At 41.2% G+C, this 17,339-nt stretch overlaps 2 protein-coding genes across 10 annotated transcripts in view; one reads left to right on the top strand and one right to left on the bottom strand.

The window, feature by feature from the left end:
- NBEA (neurobeachin) overlaps positions 1 to 17,339 on the bottom strand; it is a 680,460-nt gene that overhangs the window by 196,861 nt on the left and 466,260 nt on the right. For all 9 annotated transcript variants that reach the window (XM_047854707.1, XM_047854709.1, XM_047854711.1 and 6 more), the window contains one exon: positions 10,527 to 10,663. In XM_047854707.1, coding sequence (XP_047710663.1) covers positions 10,527 to 10,663 — 137 coding nt within the window. The remainder of the gene's footprint in view (positions 1 to 10,526; positions 10,664 to 17,339) is intronic.
- Positions 6,708 to 8,509, top strand: MAB21L1 (mab-21 like 1). The gene has a single exon (XM_047854722.1). The coding sequence runs from the start codon at positions 6,852 to 6,854 to the stop codon at positions 7,929 to 7,931; it is 1,080 nt and encodes a 359-aa protein (XP_047710678.1). The 5' UTR covers positions 6,708 to 6,851; the 3' UTR covers positions 7,932 to 8,509.

The raw sequence follows: 17,339 nt of genomic DNA, 5'->3' as shown, positions 1-17,339 counted from the left end.
AATTAGAAACATGATAAAAATAAATAAATTCTAGAGGAATAAAAATAGATTTACAATCTAAATATTTTTTGAGAGAAAAGTAAAACACCCAGATACTTATAAATGAATCATAGAATTTATGAATGAAAAAATAAAATAGGGGCATGAGGAAACTTGTGGCAATGGAAATATTCTGTTGGTGCCAGCATGATACGACTGTATATATTTGTTAAAATTCACAGAATGGCACATTCATGGGGAAAAACCATAGGAAAGGATAGTTCTGTACACAAAATACACATCAGTAAACCTGCCTTCAATAATAAAAAAATAGAGTTCACATAAAAATCAAATAAAACTATACTTTCTACCTCATTGGTTTCAAATTTTCTTATTAGAAAGACTATGTCTTACAAACTCTGTGCTCTTCATGCTTTTGATTTGATCTGGATGTGTAGACAATAGGAATAAACATGTAGACCAGAAAGTATTAACTACTTATGAATACTTCTGACTTGATATTTTTGACAAACATAGAAAATTGGGCTTTTTAGAAATAATACATACTTGTATACTAAAATGTGTATTACTAGAAGAGTGAAAATAATCACACATAGGTGGAAATGAAATCATTCTTTAGGTGGTGTATTCTCGGATGTTCGTAATCTCTACGTGTAAAAAAAAAACGATAAAGAAAATTCCTATTCATAAACTCATTTCCTTCATTTCCTATAAAGCACTTATTTATTACATAAAAATATATATATGTTAAGAAATAATAGTTTTTTTTATTCAATGTAATTAGTCTCTTAAATTATTACTCCTGTTGCTAATCATTAAAAAAATAATAAATCCTGGTTTAGAGGAATTGCTTCGTTCATGAAAAAGTAAGCTCCAAAACGGTAAATTAGATCTAGAAAAGGTTATTTTAGACATGCAATCACTGAATGTTGATTATCTATATACCATACTCTAGCCTCAAGGTCATGTGAATATTTCCAGTGGCTTAATCACATACAGTATGGGACAGTAATGAGAGCTATGCAGTCCTGGATGACCCACTACAGATGTACAGATTAAGACACTAATCACATTTGATTCCATTGTTTTCTCTAAGTGCAATAAAACGCAAATGTGCTAAGAGTACCAAGGTTTTGGTCATATACACAAATGTCAGTAAATCCACGTGAATTATGGGTTAAGGAACACCTAGTTCTCATATATTCATAAAGAAAAGAATCATGTGAGTCCATTTATCTTGCCAGAATACTCCTATAATATCCAAAGGAAAAATAGAGGCTGAAATCTCACAAAATGAATTCGAATTTTCTAGATTATAAAGATTAACAGTGACTTTCTGAAGGGTCTATGAGAACTGGAACATTGTAGTCAACACTTCCTACATAACACTCAATAAATAAATGATTGACCCCAATATCCTTAAATTTCTGGAAAGAGTAAAGAGATCACATTCTATTTTGAGCAATAAGAATATCTTCTGGTTGATAACCCTCCACCCTCCCCAAATTTTTCAGTTCATAGATGCAACTTAAAACATCCTACACCAATATGTACACATTCAGATGAAGTGAGGAAATAGACAACTGTCTGAATAACCCAGTCCTTCCATTTTCTTTTTTCTGCCCAGAGAAAGGCTTTGGTTGGAATTACCCAGAATGACTGCAAACCCGCAAATCTAGTAGGTACACTTCTAACTTCCATCTTTAATCTCAAAGTTACTTTCTTTTCAACATTTATTAGCACCAATAACAAGTTTACTAAGCAACACTGTACGGAAGAAAAGTACGCCCCACAACAAATGTTGACTATCTGATGTGTACTAGGGGGATGAGGAAAAGTGAGGCCATAGCCTTGATCATTCAAGTGAAGAATTAAGGAAATAATTTTTTTAAAAAGCTTCAATTATCAGGATGCTCTCTGGTTGAAGAAATAAAATAGGGTCTAGATTGTGCCAACAGTGACCTCAATTCTCGGCTTCACCGTTTCATAAACCTGATATTAAAATATGAAATAATTGTTTTAAGAAATCATGGAAACTTTTGAAGCTCTCAAGCTATTTTGTTTCAAGTGTTCTTATACGAGGAGTCACAACAAGAAGAAAGGTATAGATGCCATCAAATTAGATTACCAGAAAAACTGCCTCTATTTTACTTTATTTAATGTGACACATAGAGAAAACCCTGCACAAATATCTGTCTTTAATTTCTCTAGTGTAAAAAAAGAAATATATTGTGTCTGGCAGAATGAAACAGATGAAATAGCCTGGGTGCATTTAAAAAACGAAGTGGGGGGAGGTAGAAATCAGATGCGTACAATGAGCCTTCAAAGCCACTCCAGCAGTAGGGATAAATAATTTAATAAACTCAACTTCATATTCTTTTTATCTCCCCAGTGTAATAAGCACATATTAAAAAAATAAAACTTTAAGTTCATGAATACTTGCGAATAGAATAGCAGCCAGCAGATATAAAAAACACAAAACGATATCTATGTGAGCATTTAACATGTATATGTATATTCTCTAACAGACACATTTTTCCAGATGAAAGGTCACAATTGCTTAAATTCATGAACATGTAATTCAAATTTAAATTAGTTTTTTTAAACACAGAAGCCTTGCATTCCTGCATTTCTGCATTTCTCAAGGTAATAGTTTTTCTTTAAACCTAATAAGGTGACTATTTACACATTACATTGTGTATCCCATACAAATTAAGTAGGATTACAGAAGGGGGAATAAGTTACTTAGGAAACAGGACCTTAGGAAAAATTATTCTGCCATCGTTATTTTGAATGTTTTGAAACGTTAAGGACCATAATATTTAATTGTTTTGTATTCATTAATACCACTAAAATTTATGATAATGGTGTGTTGGTGACTTTTTTGGATTCTTTTCCTAAATGATACACTTTAAGTCAAGGCTGCCTAGTAACCTAAGTAAATGAAATGAAAAAGTCAAGCCAGTTAGACCTTAAAATCCCAAATATCATTCAAATGTAAGCATCTCAAACTATCATTAAATCATGAGATTCTTGGCTTTTTTTCCTTTTTCCTTCAATTAGGTCAGTTTTCTTCATTTATCATTCTATTATTAGCTCACGTCAAAGATGACTGCGTAGCAAAGCACTGAAAACAATTCAGCATTTATATACTAAAGCATTGGACACGCACAAGCTTTTACTCTAGTACTAACTACTAAGATTATATTTATAGTAAAAAAAAATAATACAAGACTGAAATCATTAGAGTTGTTTTATAACTTCTCATATAAGTAAATAAATTGATTTCAAGCCATCCCCAGGTAGTAAATAATCATTTGAAATAACTAGTTCAATAGGTCAAGTGATATTTCACAAAAAAATCTTATAAAATAACGAAGTTGCTCCCACAAAACTACCTCCAAAAACGCGGCTGAATTACATAAATGTATACTATATATTGTAAATTCTTCTCCATAGGTCGTTTCCTTAAAACAAAACAAAAAAAAAATTAAGGGGTAGAAAACACACTCCTCGGATAGTTTAATTTTCCCTTCAACAATGAGAGGTGTCTAAGATCACTTGAAAGGATTCAGCTACAGAAGGCAATTCATTTCACGTGTTCAGTGTGATAGAAAATCACTGTGTTGCAGCAACAAGCGGTACTTGCGCTCGAGTATTATTCTAGGGCGCCCAGTTCACCTACAGTGATAACAGCGGGTGGGTGAATCCTGTGTTATGTAAATCACTGTCAGCTCCCAGCGTGAAGGGTGCTGGGGGAAGCAGCTCGGAAAACACAGTCCCGGCGTCCTTGGAACTGAATGACTTCACTTGCCTGGAACATTCTAGGACTAACGACTTTCTCAGTCCTTTTCTCACCATCCATTTTTCTTCTTCAAAGTGCAAATCGTTAGTGAAAAGGCCCCGGTTACACCAATTAGTTTGCACAAAGTGCTTCGGTGTTTAGCTTCGCTTTAACCCAATTAAGCCGCACAGCAAGCCCCGAAGATGCGCCACCTGCGCGCTTGGCTCCAGCGAGGCCGGCCGGGCGCCCCTCGCGTCCCTCGCGTTAGACCCACCCGGACCGCCGCGCCACGGTCCCGCCACACGGCCCCGGGGCCTCCGCGTCCCAGGCCGCACGTCCTCGGCGGCCGGGGTACTTGCAGGTGGCCCAGCAAATCGATGGACGAGGTCCTGGCCGAGCAACTCTGGTCCGCACCCAAGGGACAGAGCGCTGGGCGCAGGGGCCCGCGGCCGCCGACGAGAAAGCGCGGGGCTAGGCTGCGGGCGCACGTGGGCCCGGGCGACGGCGGGGCTGAGGGATGCGCGGGCAGAGGCCGTGGCCTGGAGCGGACGGGGAGAAGCCGAGGACACCGAGTAAGGCTTAGAATAACGCGCACGCAGGAAAAAACAAAACAAAACAAAACAAAACAAAAAAAAACCCCCACGGAACAGAGAGAGGAAAGGAGGCTGGCTTGGAAGTGCGGAGCAGCGGGAGAGAGGGGACAGACGCTGGGTGAGGGCCAGAGGCGGCTTTTCCCCTGAGACCAAGGCGCATCTTCGCCTTCTTGGCCTCGGGTTCTGCGGTTCGGATTTGCCTCTTCTTCCTCTTCCAACTGCCAAAAGGTAGCAGTGCGTTCACCCGCAGAGCCTGCAAAGTGGGGAGGGGCTGTTCGCGTGTTCCCAGTCCCTGCTCCCCAGGGAATGGAAGGTTCCTGGGGAATAGAGTAGATGGATGCCATGAGCCCCAAATCTAATGTACTGTTTTAAGCTAAATCTGGAACCTATCACTCTTGGATAAGGAGAAAGGAAATAATAGGTGTCTTTGTGATGCTTGTACCTGTGCAAAAAAAAAAAAAAAAAAAAAAAAAAAATCAAAAGCTCAGGTAAAAAGTGGGAGCCCTGAACAAGATCTTGTTGAAAGTGGCTCTGAAAGGAAGTGCCTACAAACCTGTTACCAGGAGTTACAAGATTTGGCTGGAAATATTGTTAATTTTAAAGACACGACATCTAAATTAAAGGTAGGCATTAAAAATCTGCCTGGGTTTTAAAACCACTACATAGTCCCTAAGTAGTATTTATTTCCTTTCCTGTACATGAAGGACACAATTGGTATCACCAGAAAACAAAACCAAAAACATAAACATGTTCTACATAAATCCATTCCCCCCTCCTGTATCAAGGTTCCAAAATTTGGAAATGTTGATTTTTCTTTCAAAGTTTTCCAAAATGGCATTTAAATTTTAACACCCTGGATGACTGCAAATTAGTTTTCTTTTACAATCGTAACTGATTTTCCCCTCAATCAAATCACATGAAATCGTATAAAATTAGAAGTCTGTCAGGTCACCACTAAGGAGAGGAGGTATATCCTGAATTATACATCAATAGGCAAGCCAGAAACCCCGAGCCTGAAAATTTTGGGAACAGTTATCTGCCAGTAGGTCTCATCTCTATGATCTCGCCTTCATTTCACATATTAAAACCCAGCCCACTAGGAACTCACGTTACAACAGTCTCTCGATCACAGAGAGAAGTTATTTTTTAAAGCTTTCTACCAGTGCGTACAACACTCAGTGTCCTGATTATGTTGGCAAGTCAACCGAAGTACAAAGAGGGCTGCAGTTGGGGACAGAGGGGGAGTGATCCTCAACATTTTTTTAAACATCCTAACTTAAACAGCAGTAGACAACGTCTAACAAAACAGTAATTTTCAGATTCCTTTCAACCACTGCAAATGAGGAAAAACCAGAGTTAAAACGCTGCATAACATTAAAACAACAACAACAACAACAACAGCAACATTCTGACATTTTAGGAACATCCAAAAAATTACACAGGCATCAGTCCATCTAAAGCCAACTCGCACAGACGTGCACACAACAGCAAGCTCTCAACCTGCATTTTAAAAGACCGCCAAGATTAAGAGACGTTAATTATCTTATTCTAAATGCAAGTTAGTGACTTTGGTTTTAGAAGACCCCATCTAGTTCACTAATTGATGGATGACCATTAATACACCTGTATTTGCATTTCCGCGGTAAAAAGACAAGCAGGGCTTTTTTTTTTTTTTTTTCAACACAGAAGAGAAGCACTTTGCCAAGTCTTCAAAACGTCAATATGCTTCCATTAATACCAAAGCCGAGAGATTCCTCTTGATTTCCAAAACTGTCTAGGTGGCCTGGGTGGTTTTTCTGCCGGCAGCAGCCTCCTACCTTTGGTTTGTGTGCCTATATCCACGAGGGGGGATTAATTAGCCGGGTTGGAGCTGAAGGAGGCTGTCGTGACGAGCCCAGTGGCGATTGGCCGCCAGCCTGCCTGGCCCTGCCTTTATAATTTCCACACGAGTGCATCTGGGCTCTTAGACAAACCAACAGCAGCTTCTTCTGACACAGACACACGCACACTCACCCCCGACACACACTCCGCACACTTTTCCTCCGTCTGATTAACAGTCCGGCAGACACGATGATTGCGGGAAAGCGTAAATAAATACGGAGAGGGCCGGTTATTTTGGCTACGGGAGGAGCTTTGCTGGGTCTCGGCGCAACTTTTGTTTTCACTGCTGAGAAGGTGATCTCTCCTTGCGTTTCTCTCGCACAAGGATCCTTTAAAGGAGGAAGAAAGACCGAGAGGGGGGGTGGGGGGAGAGCAGGCTTTCACTTTCAGGCCGTCCGGGCTCAAAGATAAAAGGAAGGGGGGAGAGCAGCCGGCCGGGAGTCCAGCGCGGCAGCACGTCGGAGAGCGTTTGGGTGCGTTTCTGAGCGCGGCGGCCCGTTTCTCCACCGAAGTTGGCTCCCGCTCTAGCAGCCGCATTGGATCCCACAGCTTACTGCGAGACTCCGGTGTACAATCCGGATCTCTGCCCCAACATGATCGCGGCCCAGGCCAAGCTGGTGTACCATCTGAATAAATACTACAACGAGAAGTGCCAGGCCAGGAAGGCTGCCATCGCCAAGACGATCCGCGAAGTCTGCAAAGTCGTTTCCGACGTCCTGAAAGAAGTGGAGGTCCAGGAGCCCCGCTTCATCAGCTCTCTCAACGAGATGGACAATCGCTACGAGGGCCTCGAGGTCATCTCCCCCACCGAGTTTGAAGTGGTGCTTTACCTGAACCAGATGGGGGTGTTCAACTTTGTGGACGACGGCTCGCTGCCCGGCTGCGCGGTGCTCAAGCTGAGCGACGGGCGCAAGAGGAGCATGTCCCTCTGGGTGGAATTCATCACCGCCTCCGGCTACCTCTCGGCGCGCAAGATCCGGTCCAGGTTCCAGACGCTGGTGGCCCAGGCGGTGGACAAATGCAGCTACAGGGACGTGGTGAAAATGGTGGCGGACACCAGCGAAGTGAAACTGCGAATCCGAGATAGGTACGTGGTGCAGATCACCCCGGCCTTTAAGTGCACCGGCATCTGGCCCAGGAGTGCTGCCCACTGGCCGCTTCCCCACATCCCCTGGCCGGGACCCAACCGGGTGGCGGAGGTCAAAGCGGAAGGGTTCAATCTCCTGTCCAAGGAGTGCCACTCCCTGGCCGGCAAACAGAGCTCGGCCGAGAGCGACGCCTGGGTGCTGCAGTTCGCGGAAGCGGAGAACAGACTGCAGATGGGGGGCTGCAGGAAGAAATGCCTCTCCATCCTCAAAACCTTGCGGGATCGGCACCTCGAACTGCCCGGCCAGCCCCTCAACAATTACCACATGAAGACTCTGGTTTCCTACGAGTGTGAAAAGCATCCCCGGGAGTCGGACTGGGACGAGTCCTGCCTGGGTGATCGGCTTAACGGGATTTTGCTGCAACTTATCTCCTGCCTGCAGTGCCGGCGGTGTCCTCACTACTTCCTCCCGAACTTAGATCTGTTCCAAGGCAAACCTCATTCGGCTCTGGAGAACGCTGCCAAACAAACGTGGCGACTGGCGAGAGAGATCCTGACCAACCCGAAAAGTTTGGAGAAACTTTAGAGGACCGTTTCGTCAAGAGCCGAAATGGGATTGCTCTTCTCAAAGACCTACTTCGGTGTAAACTTCCTGGTCGATTCCTATCTAATATTCCACTTGTCAGTGCAAACAATCTCTTCCTTAAAAAGGAATAACAGTACAATGTTTAGGCATCATCTCACCCACCCCTCCAAGGGGAGAAGAAGAAGTAGGGAAAGTGGATAGAGAAAAACCCAAACCCACAAGTATTAGAAGACTTCTTTTACAAAGGATTTCTTATCGCCCTCGAAAAGTACACAGTAACACCCGGAAAGCAACCCGGCTGTAATGCAAGACCACAGAGAACACTCTGCCCAGCTATCAAAGGATTATAGCAATCCTGGTGATTTAGGTGCATCTGTCTGTGAGTAAACACCATTTGGATATGCCATCTGAAGGAAAGTGTAATGTATATTTTGGTTTGTAACAAATATTGTGATCTCACATTGTCTTTGAACGTGTGGATGTTGGTGTTTTGTGATTTGGTGAACAGAAGTTAAATTGCCGTTTTGGATACTTCCAGACATTTTCCGCTAACAAAGATACCATTTAAAGGTAGATTTCCTCCCGGTACTTTTATCTGTCTTTGAAAGTGTCTGAACTTTAAAAAAGTTTACATTTTGTTTCAAATATAATGCTTGTTCTATTTCTAACATTCCATAAATATACTTGAAATGTTATTTAAATATATTCAAAGAAATTTGAATTCAGCTTATATAATAACGCTTGAATATCTGAATTATATATTTGAAAATGCACTTGAAATACACTGGATAACTACTTTTGTGACTTAGATTTTAATTTCTGTTGCTGGTTTTTATTTAATTAGAAGCTAATAAATGAAGTAAATAAAAGTTGTTGTGTCTCACTTTAAATTGTTTTTCTATCAAAAGATGTAACGTTTCATTTTGGAAACTGAACCCACCTGAGTATCTTAAACATTTTGAGGAGTGTGCTAATGGAATTATTAAAAATAAAACCTTAAAATACCGGAGAAAACTCTTTGTACGGCTACAGAAGCTAATGATCTACTTATAAGACTATTTCTTTCTATGATAGACAGATTTAAATCTACCCTTGAAAGTCTGCTCTTCTGGACTAGGTTCTGTAGCATTTCTGATAATATAAGGAAAAAAATATGTCATGACAGCAAAGACTGTGGAGTTAAAAATCTGACTCAGAGAAAGTGAACTCAAAGTCACAATGAAAGTTTCAAAATTTGTATATGAAAACTAACTATGCTAATAAAATAAAGATTATTTCTGACCACTTTATGTCAAATCTTATTTTATGCAGTTAGTGTTCCATTAGCTGAATAAGTTAATCAGAAACCCAAAATTTATTCTTCCTTTGTAGGGCAAGCTAATGATAAAAGCATAAAGACAAACTTTAAATTATTTAAAAATCAAATACACTACATTTCAGCTCATTTTAAACATTCCATCCTTTGGGAGCCAGAAGTGTAAGAAGTCCTTTGACTGTCCTTCCAAGTATTTTAATAGTCAACAAGTGCTGAGAGCTAACCACCTACAGGCCCTAAGGTAGGCAGTTAATTCAGGTGAGGGTAGATTTTGGAGTTTCAGTTCCTCTTCTACAAATCGTGTTTTATAATACTTTATTTCTATACAAAAATTAAATACAAATAATAAAGTTCTGAATCTGTGGGAGCATTTGTCTTTGACTATTTTAGAATAATTGCTTCTGATAAAGCTTGCAAAGGAAGATCTTTTGTATACTGATGCTTGGATATCTAGCAGGACACTTGAATTCTTAACCTCAGAAAAGTTTACAGACTGCAGGGTAACATAAAAGTTAAAACAACAATCACATTGATTTGAAAAGAAAGTGCAGAGGTGTAGAGCTGTCCCAACATCAGGTTTTAAACTCTACACAATAAGATATACTAAATAAATATTTATGCATTTCAAATTGTCCAAATATGTATCTTCTGGCATTACACCCACAGAAGAACGCAAACTTTAAACATCTGATTGCTAGTATATATGACCTATACACTTGAAATCGATGCTTCTTAGAGAATTAGTTTCTCCTGCTCTTAAATTCACATGTAAAGCGCATTCTTATTTCAGGAGATGAAAAATGGATGTAATAATGGAGATGAATTTATATTTAAATGCCACCTCGCCGCCCCCCCCCCCCCCAGTTTCCTTATAACCTTTTAATGAATAATAATTCACATTTCAATGTACACGTCTGGAAATTAAAAGTGATCTTAAGGTATTTCAGAAAAACCTTCCCAGTCTTCCCAAAGAGCTTGGGATGCTGTACCCCAGAGACTTTTGAACAATTGGCTTAACTATCAAATCTACCCAAGTGCAGACAAAGGCTCTCATGTAGAAAGTATTAAAATGAGCATGCTCTGGTAACACAGGATTTAAAATCATTAATATATTCTTCAGTCCCATAAAATAGAGCATGTGTTATTTCATTCATTTTATTTCCTATGACAAAGATGGAAACATGCTCCCCTCCCCCACTGTCATTTAAAACCAAGCAAAATTGAAAACCACTTCCTGCCACAAAGCCACCAGGACTGTTTATAGAATCACTCTAACTCACTTTCGTGTCGATCTTCTTGAAGGCAGGATCATCCTCATCTACCTCGAAGTAGATTTCTGTCGTGGTGATGGAGAGAGTCCCCTTGGCCACCACCACAGGAGCGATGAGCTGGGCTGGGGTACTGAGAACCACTGGGCCTGAAAGACAAGGGCACCGGAGTCAGGCTGAATCCCTGTGGCCCTCTCCCGCTCCCTCCCGAAGGGTGCTGCAGGTCTTTATTTTTAAAGATGTACTAAGAAAATGGTGCCTGTGGTCATGCGGCCAGCTCCTCTCGTGTGAGATAAGGTCTGCTTAGCTTTTGCACATTATCTTATAAACGAGAGTAGAGATACAGAATCCTATAAAGCCCCAAGAGGTCAGAATACCGAATAAGTGACCCTTAGCAAGAGAGTTGGTAACCTCCGCCTAGAAATCCCACAAATGCCCCTATTCTCCGTGGGGCACCACCGGCTTTGGGAGACCCTAGGCAGTCAGCACTGCCCCCAAAGGCCAGCCATCCGGGAAAGCCCGGTCCACTGGGCAGCGGAGTTCCCCAAGGATGGGCGGGAGGGTGTGAAGGCGTACAGGATCTGGATGTATGAATTCCACTGTACTAACTAACGGGTTTGCAACTTGCATGAAGATTCACATCGGCGTCCTAAGCCGCGCCACATACGCACGTACACACACACACACACACACACACACAAGGATATTAAGTACGTTTCTTATGTAGAAAAGAACAAAAATCGTAGCAGTGATTTTCACAGAGAATCAGTCAAAAGTGATGAAATTGTAAGACGCTCGAACAAGGCGATTCTCAGAAAAGCGTGCCAAAAGTGCTATTTCTCAACTTTTGAGACTAGAGAAACTAATCTTCAGGAAAAGATGTTTCAGAAAGTGTGCCTACTTCGAATTCCCTCAATCTGAGTTAATGTTGAAAATTACGTATTAGAATATTAATTCAAAGGGGATCACTTAACTGCCCCTTTAAGATTCCCCGAAAGGGGAGGCACTCTTTGCTATCCTGTACTGAAAACACAGACATGGAACACAGAAATTATTCTTTTTTTTATTGTTCTTCTCTCTCTCTCTCTCTCTTTTTTTTTTTTTTTTTTTGTAGCAAGGGCGCCTTAAGTTCCCCTCCATTCCTCCCCCCCTCCATCTCCCCCCACGCCCTGAAATGCACATAGTCAAACGAGTCACAGTCACAGTAGGATAAAGGCAATAAAAAGGCAGGTCCCCTGCGGCCGCTCGGGCTCGGGCCCCTCGGCGGCGGCTCCTCGCGGTGAGACCGGCGCGCGCCGCCACCGCCGAGGCCACCGCTGGCAGGCCCGACCCGGCGGGGCCCGGGGACTGCGGGGAAGTTCACGTTCCCAGGGAGGCGTGCGCCCCGAGGCCGCTACCGTCCTGCACAAAGCCGGGCCGTTTCTGCCGCGGGAGGCACGGAGAGGGCTCTCGGCCGGCTTCGGTCGCGCCTAACCGGGTGGACAGGAAGCCAACTGCGTCAGTGTCAGCCTTCACCCCCGAGCTGACCGCCTGGGTCACACTAACGCGAAGCCCTTTCGGTTAGTTTATTGCCCTCGGTACCCCCCGAGCCCGCACCGGGGGGCCCGGCCCCGGGGCGCGCGCACTCCCGGCCTGGGTCCCGGGCCGCCAGTTCCCGCCGCGTAGCCAAGCGGAGTCGGGGTCCATCTCGGCTGCACAAGGTTTTTCTTTCCAAAGGGCGAGGCGGTCGATCTGAAGCGCCACTTTAAAGGCTCATCAATCTTAATCTAGGTTGCTCAAGTAATTATGCCCGAATCTCTTGTACGATTACAAGTGGATTTGGGTTTCTATTCCCCAGGCCCTCCTTTGTGTTTATTGGAGGGTCTGTGCGCGCGCTCCGCGGCGCCTCCTGCCTCCCGCGTCCTCCTCGGAATCCCCCAACGCTCGGGCCGGTTCGAACCGCTCCCTTAACCCTTGAGCCACCAGGACGCTCCAGTGGATGCCACTTTTCCTATTTCCTTTCCGGAGAGATCTTGACTGGAGGCTTACTCTCGACTGGGGCGAGGTGAGAAAGAAGGTGATGTGACTGACATTGAAAACAGTGCCTTCTTATACATCGTTGGGCCTTGCTAAAACCTTACAAAAGTCGTCATGCTATATATACAGCGAAGGCTAGTGACTTCTGGTTTAATAGAGGTTTCTGGCATTTGGAGACGAAGAATGGTCAAAAACATTTAAAATGGCGAACTATTCCTTTTTCTTAAAGAGTAATTTAACATATTCAAGCAATTAAATTGGGAGAAATTGAAAAAAAATCACGAAACACATTATCAAAACCATATACAGTGATTTACTGAAATATATTACGGATTCTAAGTACACGTCTCCGTGAACTTTTCACAGGGAACACATTCTCTCTACTGGATTCTCTGCGTTTCTGAAAGGACACTGCGCTTGCCTCTGCTTTTACTCCAATCTGATTCTATTGAACTGAGATTTTTCTGGGGGCTTATAAAAGGACTTCGAACTGGTTCTTTCAGAAAGAGGCGTCATGAAACATTCAGCCTTAATAGTGTGTCATTTTTACCCCTGTCCTTTGGAAATCTCCAATTACAACTTCCAATTCCATAGCATGTTTAAGGAGCACCGAGTCTTTTTGTTGCAGCCTTCAGGGAGCAAACCAGCCGCAGAGAGAATACACAGTTAATCCACTACAGCAATAGAGAGAGGGGATTATGTTTTAATCCCTTTTGGGGGAGCCTCTGGATTTTAGGGATCTGATATTAAAATGTTTACATAAGACACCATCACAAACCAGATCTTCCATGTGGGAGATTTTCCATGTGAAAACCTGGGATCTCGTTTCAAATAAAAACAGTTTAAAGAGGGCAGCATCTGTGGATCCCAGAAAGATGGCGATCTTGCAGACTCTGTCCTGGAAGATGACTGGGTACAAATTCAACCTCCCAACTTTGCTTGGTGTGGTGAGTTCCGGACTGAATGTAGGTATATCCATTCCAACCACTATTATGGCAATAAAGGATATGTTACAATAATGTTCTTAGCACCCACTGAAGTCTAGTGATGGCCATTAAACAGATGGGGGGGGGTCAGAACCTCCTCCCCCATACTGATGAGTAGAACACAGCAGTTTAAAACGCCACCATCTAAAGTGGTGACGAAAGCAACAATAAGCGTTATTTGCTTTTAGAGTTGGCAGGTAATGTTTAAGAAATATTGATCCATCACTATTTCTGAAAGGATAGGGATACTACTTGACATTCATTTCAATGCTAATTTAAAATCTGAACTAGAACAAAGATCACCCAAGCATAATGAAAAGAATCTTTAAATGAATGAACTTCTCTTGAGAGTTACACCATCTTTAATCAGTTGAGATGGTAAACCTAGAGTAGAAAATACACATGTTTTATATTTGGAAAGGGAACTATTCATCAAATATATTTAAAAAGTAGAATGTTAAAAAATACTTGTGGGTTTGGATGATTCCACTGAAAACAAAATTCCAAGTCTGGAAATCTTAATAATACATCAACTTTCTAATAAAGCTTTACAGTGTACAAGGTTCTTTTACATCATTTTTACTTAACTACTAGTTCAATATTGACAGTTTTGGGGGCTATGGATGTGTCAATACCCTCTTGTCAAAGACCGCCAGGAACACATGTGTAGCTGAAGAAGTCGGGTTTACTGCTCAGTGCAATGAGGGAGAAACGGGCAACTTCATAAGGGACTTTGTAGGATATGGGCTTTGGTTAAGTGATTCTGAGAAGAGTTCAAGGAGCTTGGCTTTGTTCTGAGTTGGGCTCTGTCGGGAAGCAGGGATAATTCTGTGATTATGGGTCTTAATAAATCTTATCTAGAGGGATGGAGGGCAAGATCTAGGCTAAAGCTATAATTAGCAAAGAAGCAGCAGTCCCCCATATAAACCAGGAGATGGGTGGGGGAATGTTTGGTATTTAGGTGGTATGCAGAGTGACCTTGCTTTTGTCAATGCTTGCACAAAATTATAAAGTTATTTTTTGCCTCACATCATCATCATGAGTTCTTGTCTGATGCTGGTGTTCTGTGAGATTGTTTATGACCAATAAGAAAACACCAGGGCCTAGCTATGAGCTCCATACTAGCTCCTGACAATACTGGGCTTCCTTATAAGGGTCAGGCAAGTTTCCAGAGGTCAAGGGCTGCTTTTCTTTTTCTCACATCCAGGAATTAGTCATTTTTAGGGGTGTCGGTAACATACTAACAGGCATTAACAGGCAACTATGGCAATTAATTTTTCAAACAAGGCTAAGATTCCTTACAAGTTTCAATATAAAGTACAACGAAGACTATATAGGGACAAAGAGCTGAAGTTGAATGAAAATTGGCATCATTATAATTATTTGATGAATTTCAACTGGCCAAACCTATATTTAGTGTACATGAAGTTACAATGAATTTTAGTATCACTTGAATACTTTCTAAACTTAGTTTAATATTAATAAAAGTTTTATTAACTAGATAGATTTTCTTCAACCTCAATTACTTTAAAACTACATATTCAGTTTGCTCTAGGAGCATGCAGAAGATAATTATTTGGGGGATAATAAACATTGACTAATCTTTATAAAATCATTAAACTTAAAATCCTGACATTACTTAGAAGAAAAAGAACTAATCTGAAATCCTTTGTTTAGTGGAAGAAGGTATCATTCCAAAAACAATTAAGATAAAATTTTAATATGGAAGTAATCTTTACAATTTCTTCTATAATATGATACAATTTGTAGGAAAAACTCCTAGAGTGAGTAGCTGAACACATGTAAAGTATCTACCTGCAATGGACTTCTATTACTTTTAAGTATGGCAATATCAATTTAAAGAAAACATTTCCCCCATAGAATTCAAAGAATAACATGCTTTAATCTCAAAACAACTTAAAGGGAACTAATGAAGAATATAAGAGAGCTGGGACTTTGTTTTGAAATCTTAGGAAAGCTTTAGGCATAAAGAAAATGGAGGTGTTTGTGTATGTGCCTGGGGGAGAGGGAGTTAAGAGGAAATGTTAAGATCTGAGATTTCTATTAGCCAGGATAGTTCCCTGATTTCTAGCATTTGAAATTCCCCAAGAAAAAAGATAGGATAGTAACAAAATCTCTAGACAGTGACTCTTTTCTTTATGTACAGAAAATATTGATAGTGGTCCAAATATAATTTCAGAATAATAATCCTCTGAAGCTTTCAAAAACTTCTTGCAGGAAAATAGTTATAGAATGTTTATGCTTGAATCAAAAAAAAATATAATGTGAACAACTAATGGAATACACATCGCAAGAGTTATGAATTTAACTTCCAGCATTATTCTCTCCCTCCTTCCCTCCCAAACACACACACACGTGCGCGCGCGCGCGCGCGCGCACACACACACACACACACACACACACACACACACACACTATTGATTACAAGCACTCTATAAACCTGAATTTTTTACAAAGCTCACTATGTCCAAGAAGTAGCTTCTTAAGCTCTTTGGTGACTTCTTGAACATAATCTGCCTTTATTTATACATATTTTTAAGTTTATTTATTTGAGAAAGGGAGGGAGAGAGAGAGAGAGAGAGAGAGAGAGCACACATAGACACATGAGTAGAGGAGGGTCAGAGAGAGAGGGACAGAGAAAATCCCAAGCAGACTCCATGCTGATAGCACAGAGCCTTAAGAAGGGATCTACTGAACCAACAGTGAGATCATGACCTGAGCTGAAATCTGGAGTTGGATGCTCAACCAACTGAGCCACCCCGGTGCCCCAAATGTAATCTATTTTTATTAAAAAAAATTTTTTTTAACGTTTATTTATTTTTGAGAGACAGAGAGAGACAGAGTGTGAGTGGGGAGGGGCAGAGAGAGAGAGAGGCAGACACAGAATCCGATGCAGGCTCCAGGCTCTGAACTGACAGCACAGAGCCCGACATGGGGCTCGAACTCACGGACTATGGGATCATGACCTGAGCCGAGGTCGGATAGTTAACCAACTGAGCCACCCAGGTGCCCCAAACGTAATCTATTTTTAGATTGAGATGGACAATAACCAACCATCCCCATAATACACTGGTTTCCTTAGATTATTATTGTACAAAATTATACACGTGTTTAAGAACCACTTCAAGGTCTTCAGATCTGAGTAAAGTTACCTGTGGTAAAACTCAACACAGTCTGAAATGGAGACAGAAAGAATGGAGCGCTCTATATAAGAGCAATAGAAAAGTGCATTTTAACAAAATATTTGTTCATCATGGTAGAACACCTATTCCTGCACTAATATTATCTAGCATCTCATCTTATTTAGCATGTTTATAATAAATAATTTTTAAATGTACCAAGAGATAATCTGACAGGCTCTAATTTTAACCTACCATTTAGGTTTTCCAATATATTTGTAGAACAGATAATTTTTTCTATAAAAAATAAGTCAACAAAAACCCGTGCATTTTCCACAAAGGCAATGAGTAATTTTATAGGAAAAAAAACTTATAAAGCATATATACGCTAAGTAAATTTTAACTGAGTTATTTTTAGCACAAAAATTTACTAAGAAACAGCGATCGTTTTAATGTTCATTGTGATCATTTGTTCTGTCTTTTGATTCACTAGGTGATCCAGATGAGATTTGTGTTTCTAGTTATATCACATTTAGTTCAACATATGGAATACATTTTTTACTTTCTGGAAGCGTAGTGACTCTTTTATGGCACGAGGATATCATTTAATGATTGAGAAGAGTAAATTCCTACTGGACTAGATGAGTGAATAAACCAGAGGAGATGATTTAAATCTATTGGAC

This window comes from Prionailurus viverrinus, chromosome A1 (genome assembly GCF_022837055.1).
Source record: "Prionailurus viverrinus isolate Anna chromosome A1, UM_Priviv_1.0, whole genome shotgun sequence".
Classification (NCBI taxonomy): Eukaryota; Metazoa; Chordata; class Mammalia; order Carnivora; family Felidae; genus Prionailurus; species Prionailurus viverrinus.
The sequence above is the reverse complement of the archived record's forward strand: the minus strand, read 5'-3'. Positions and strand labels throughout refer to the sequence as shown.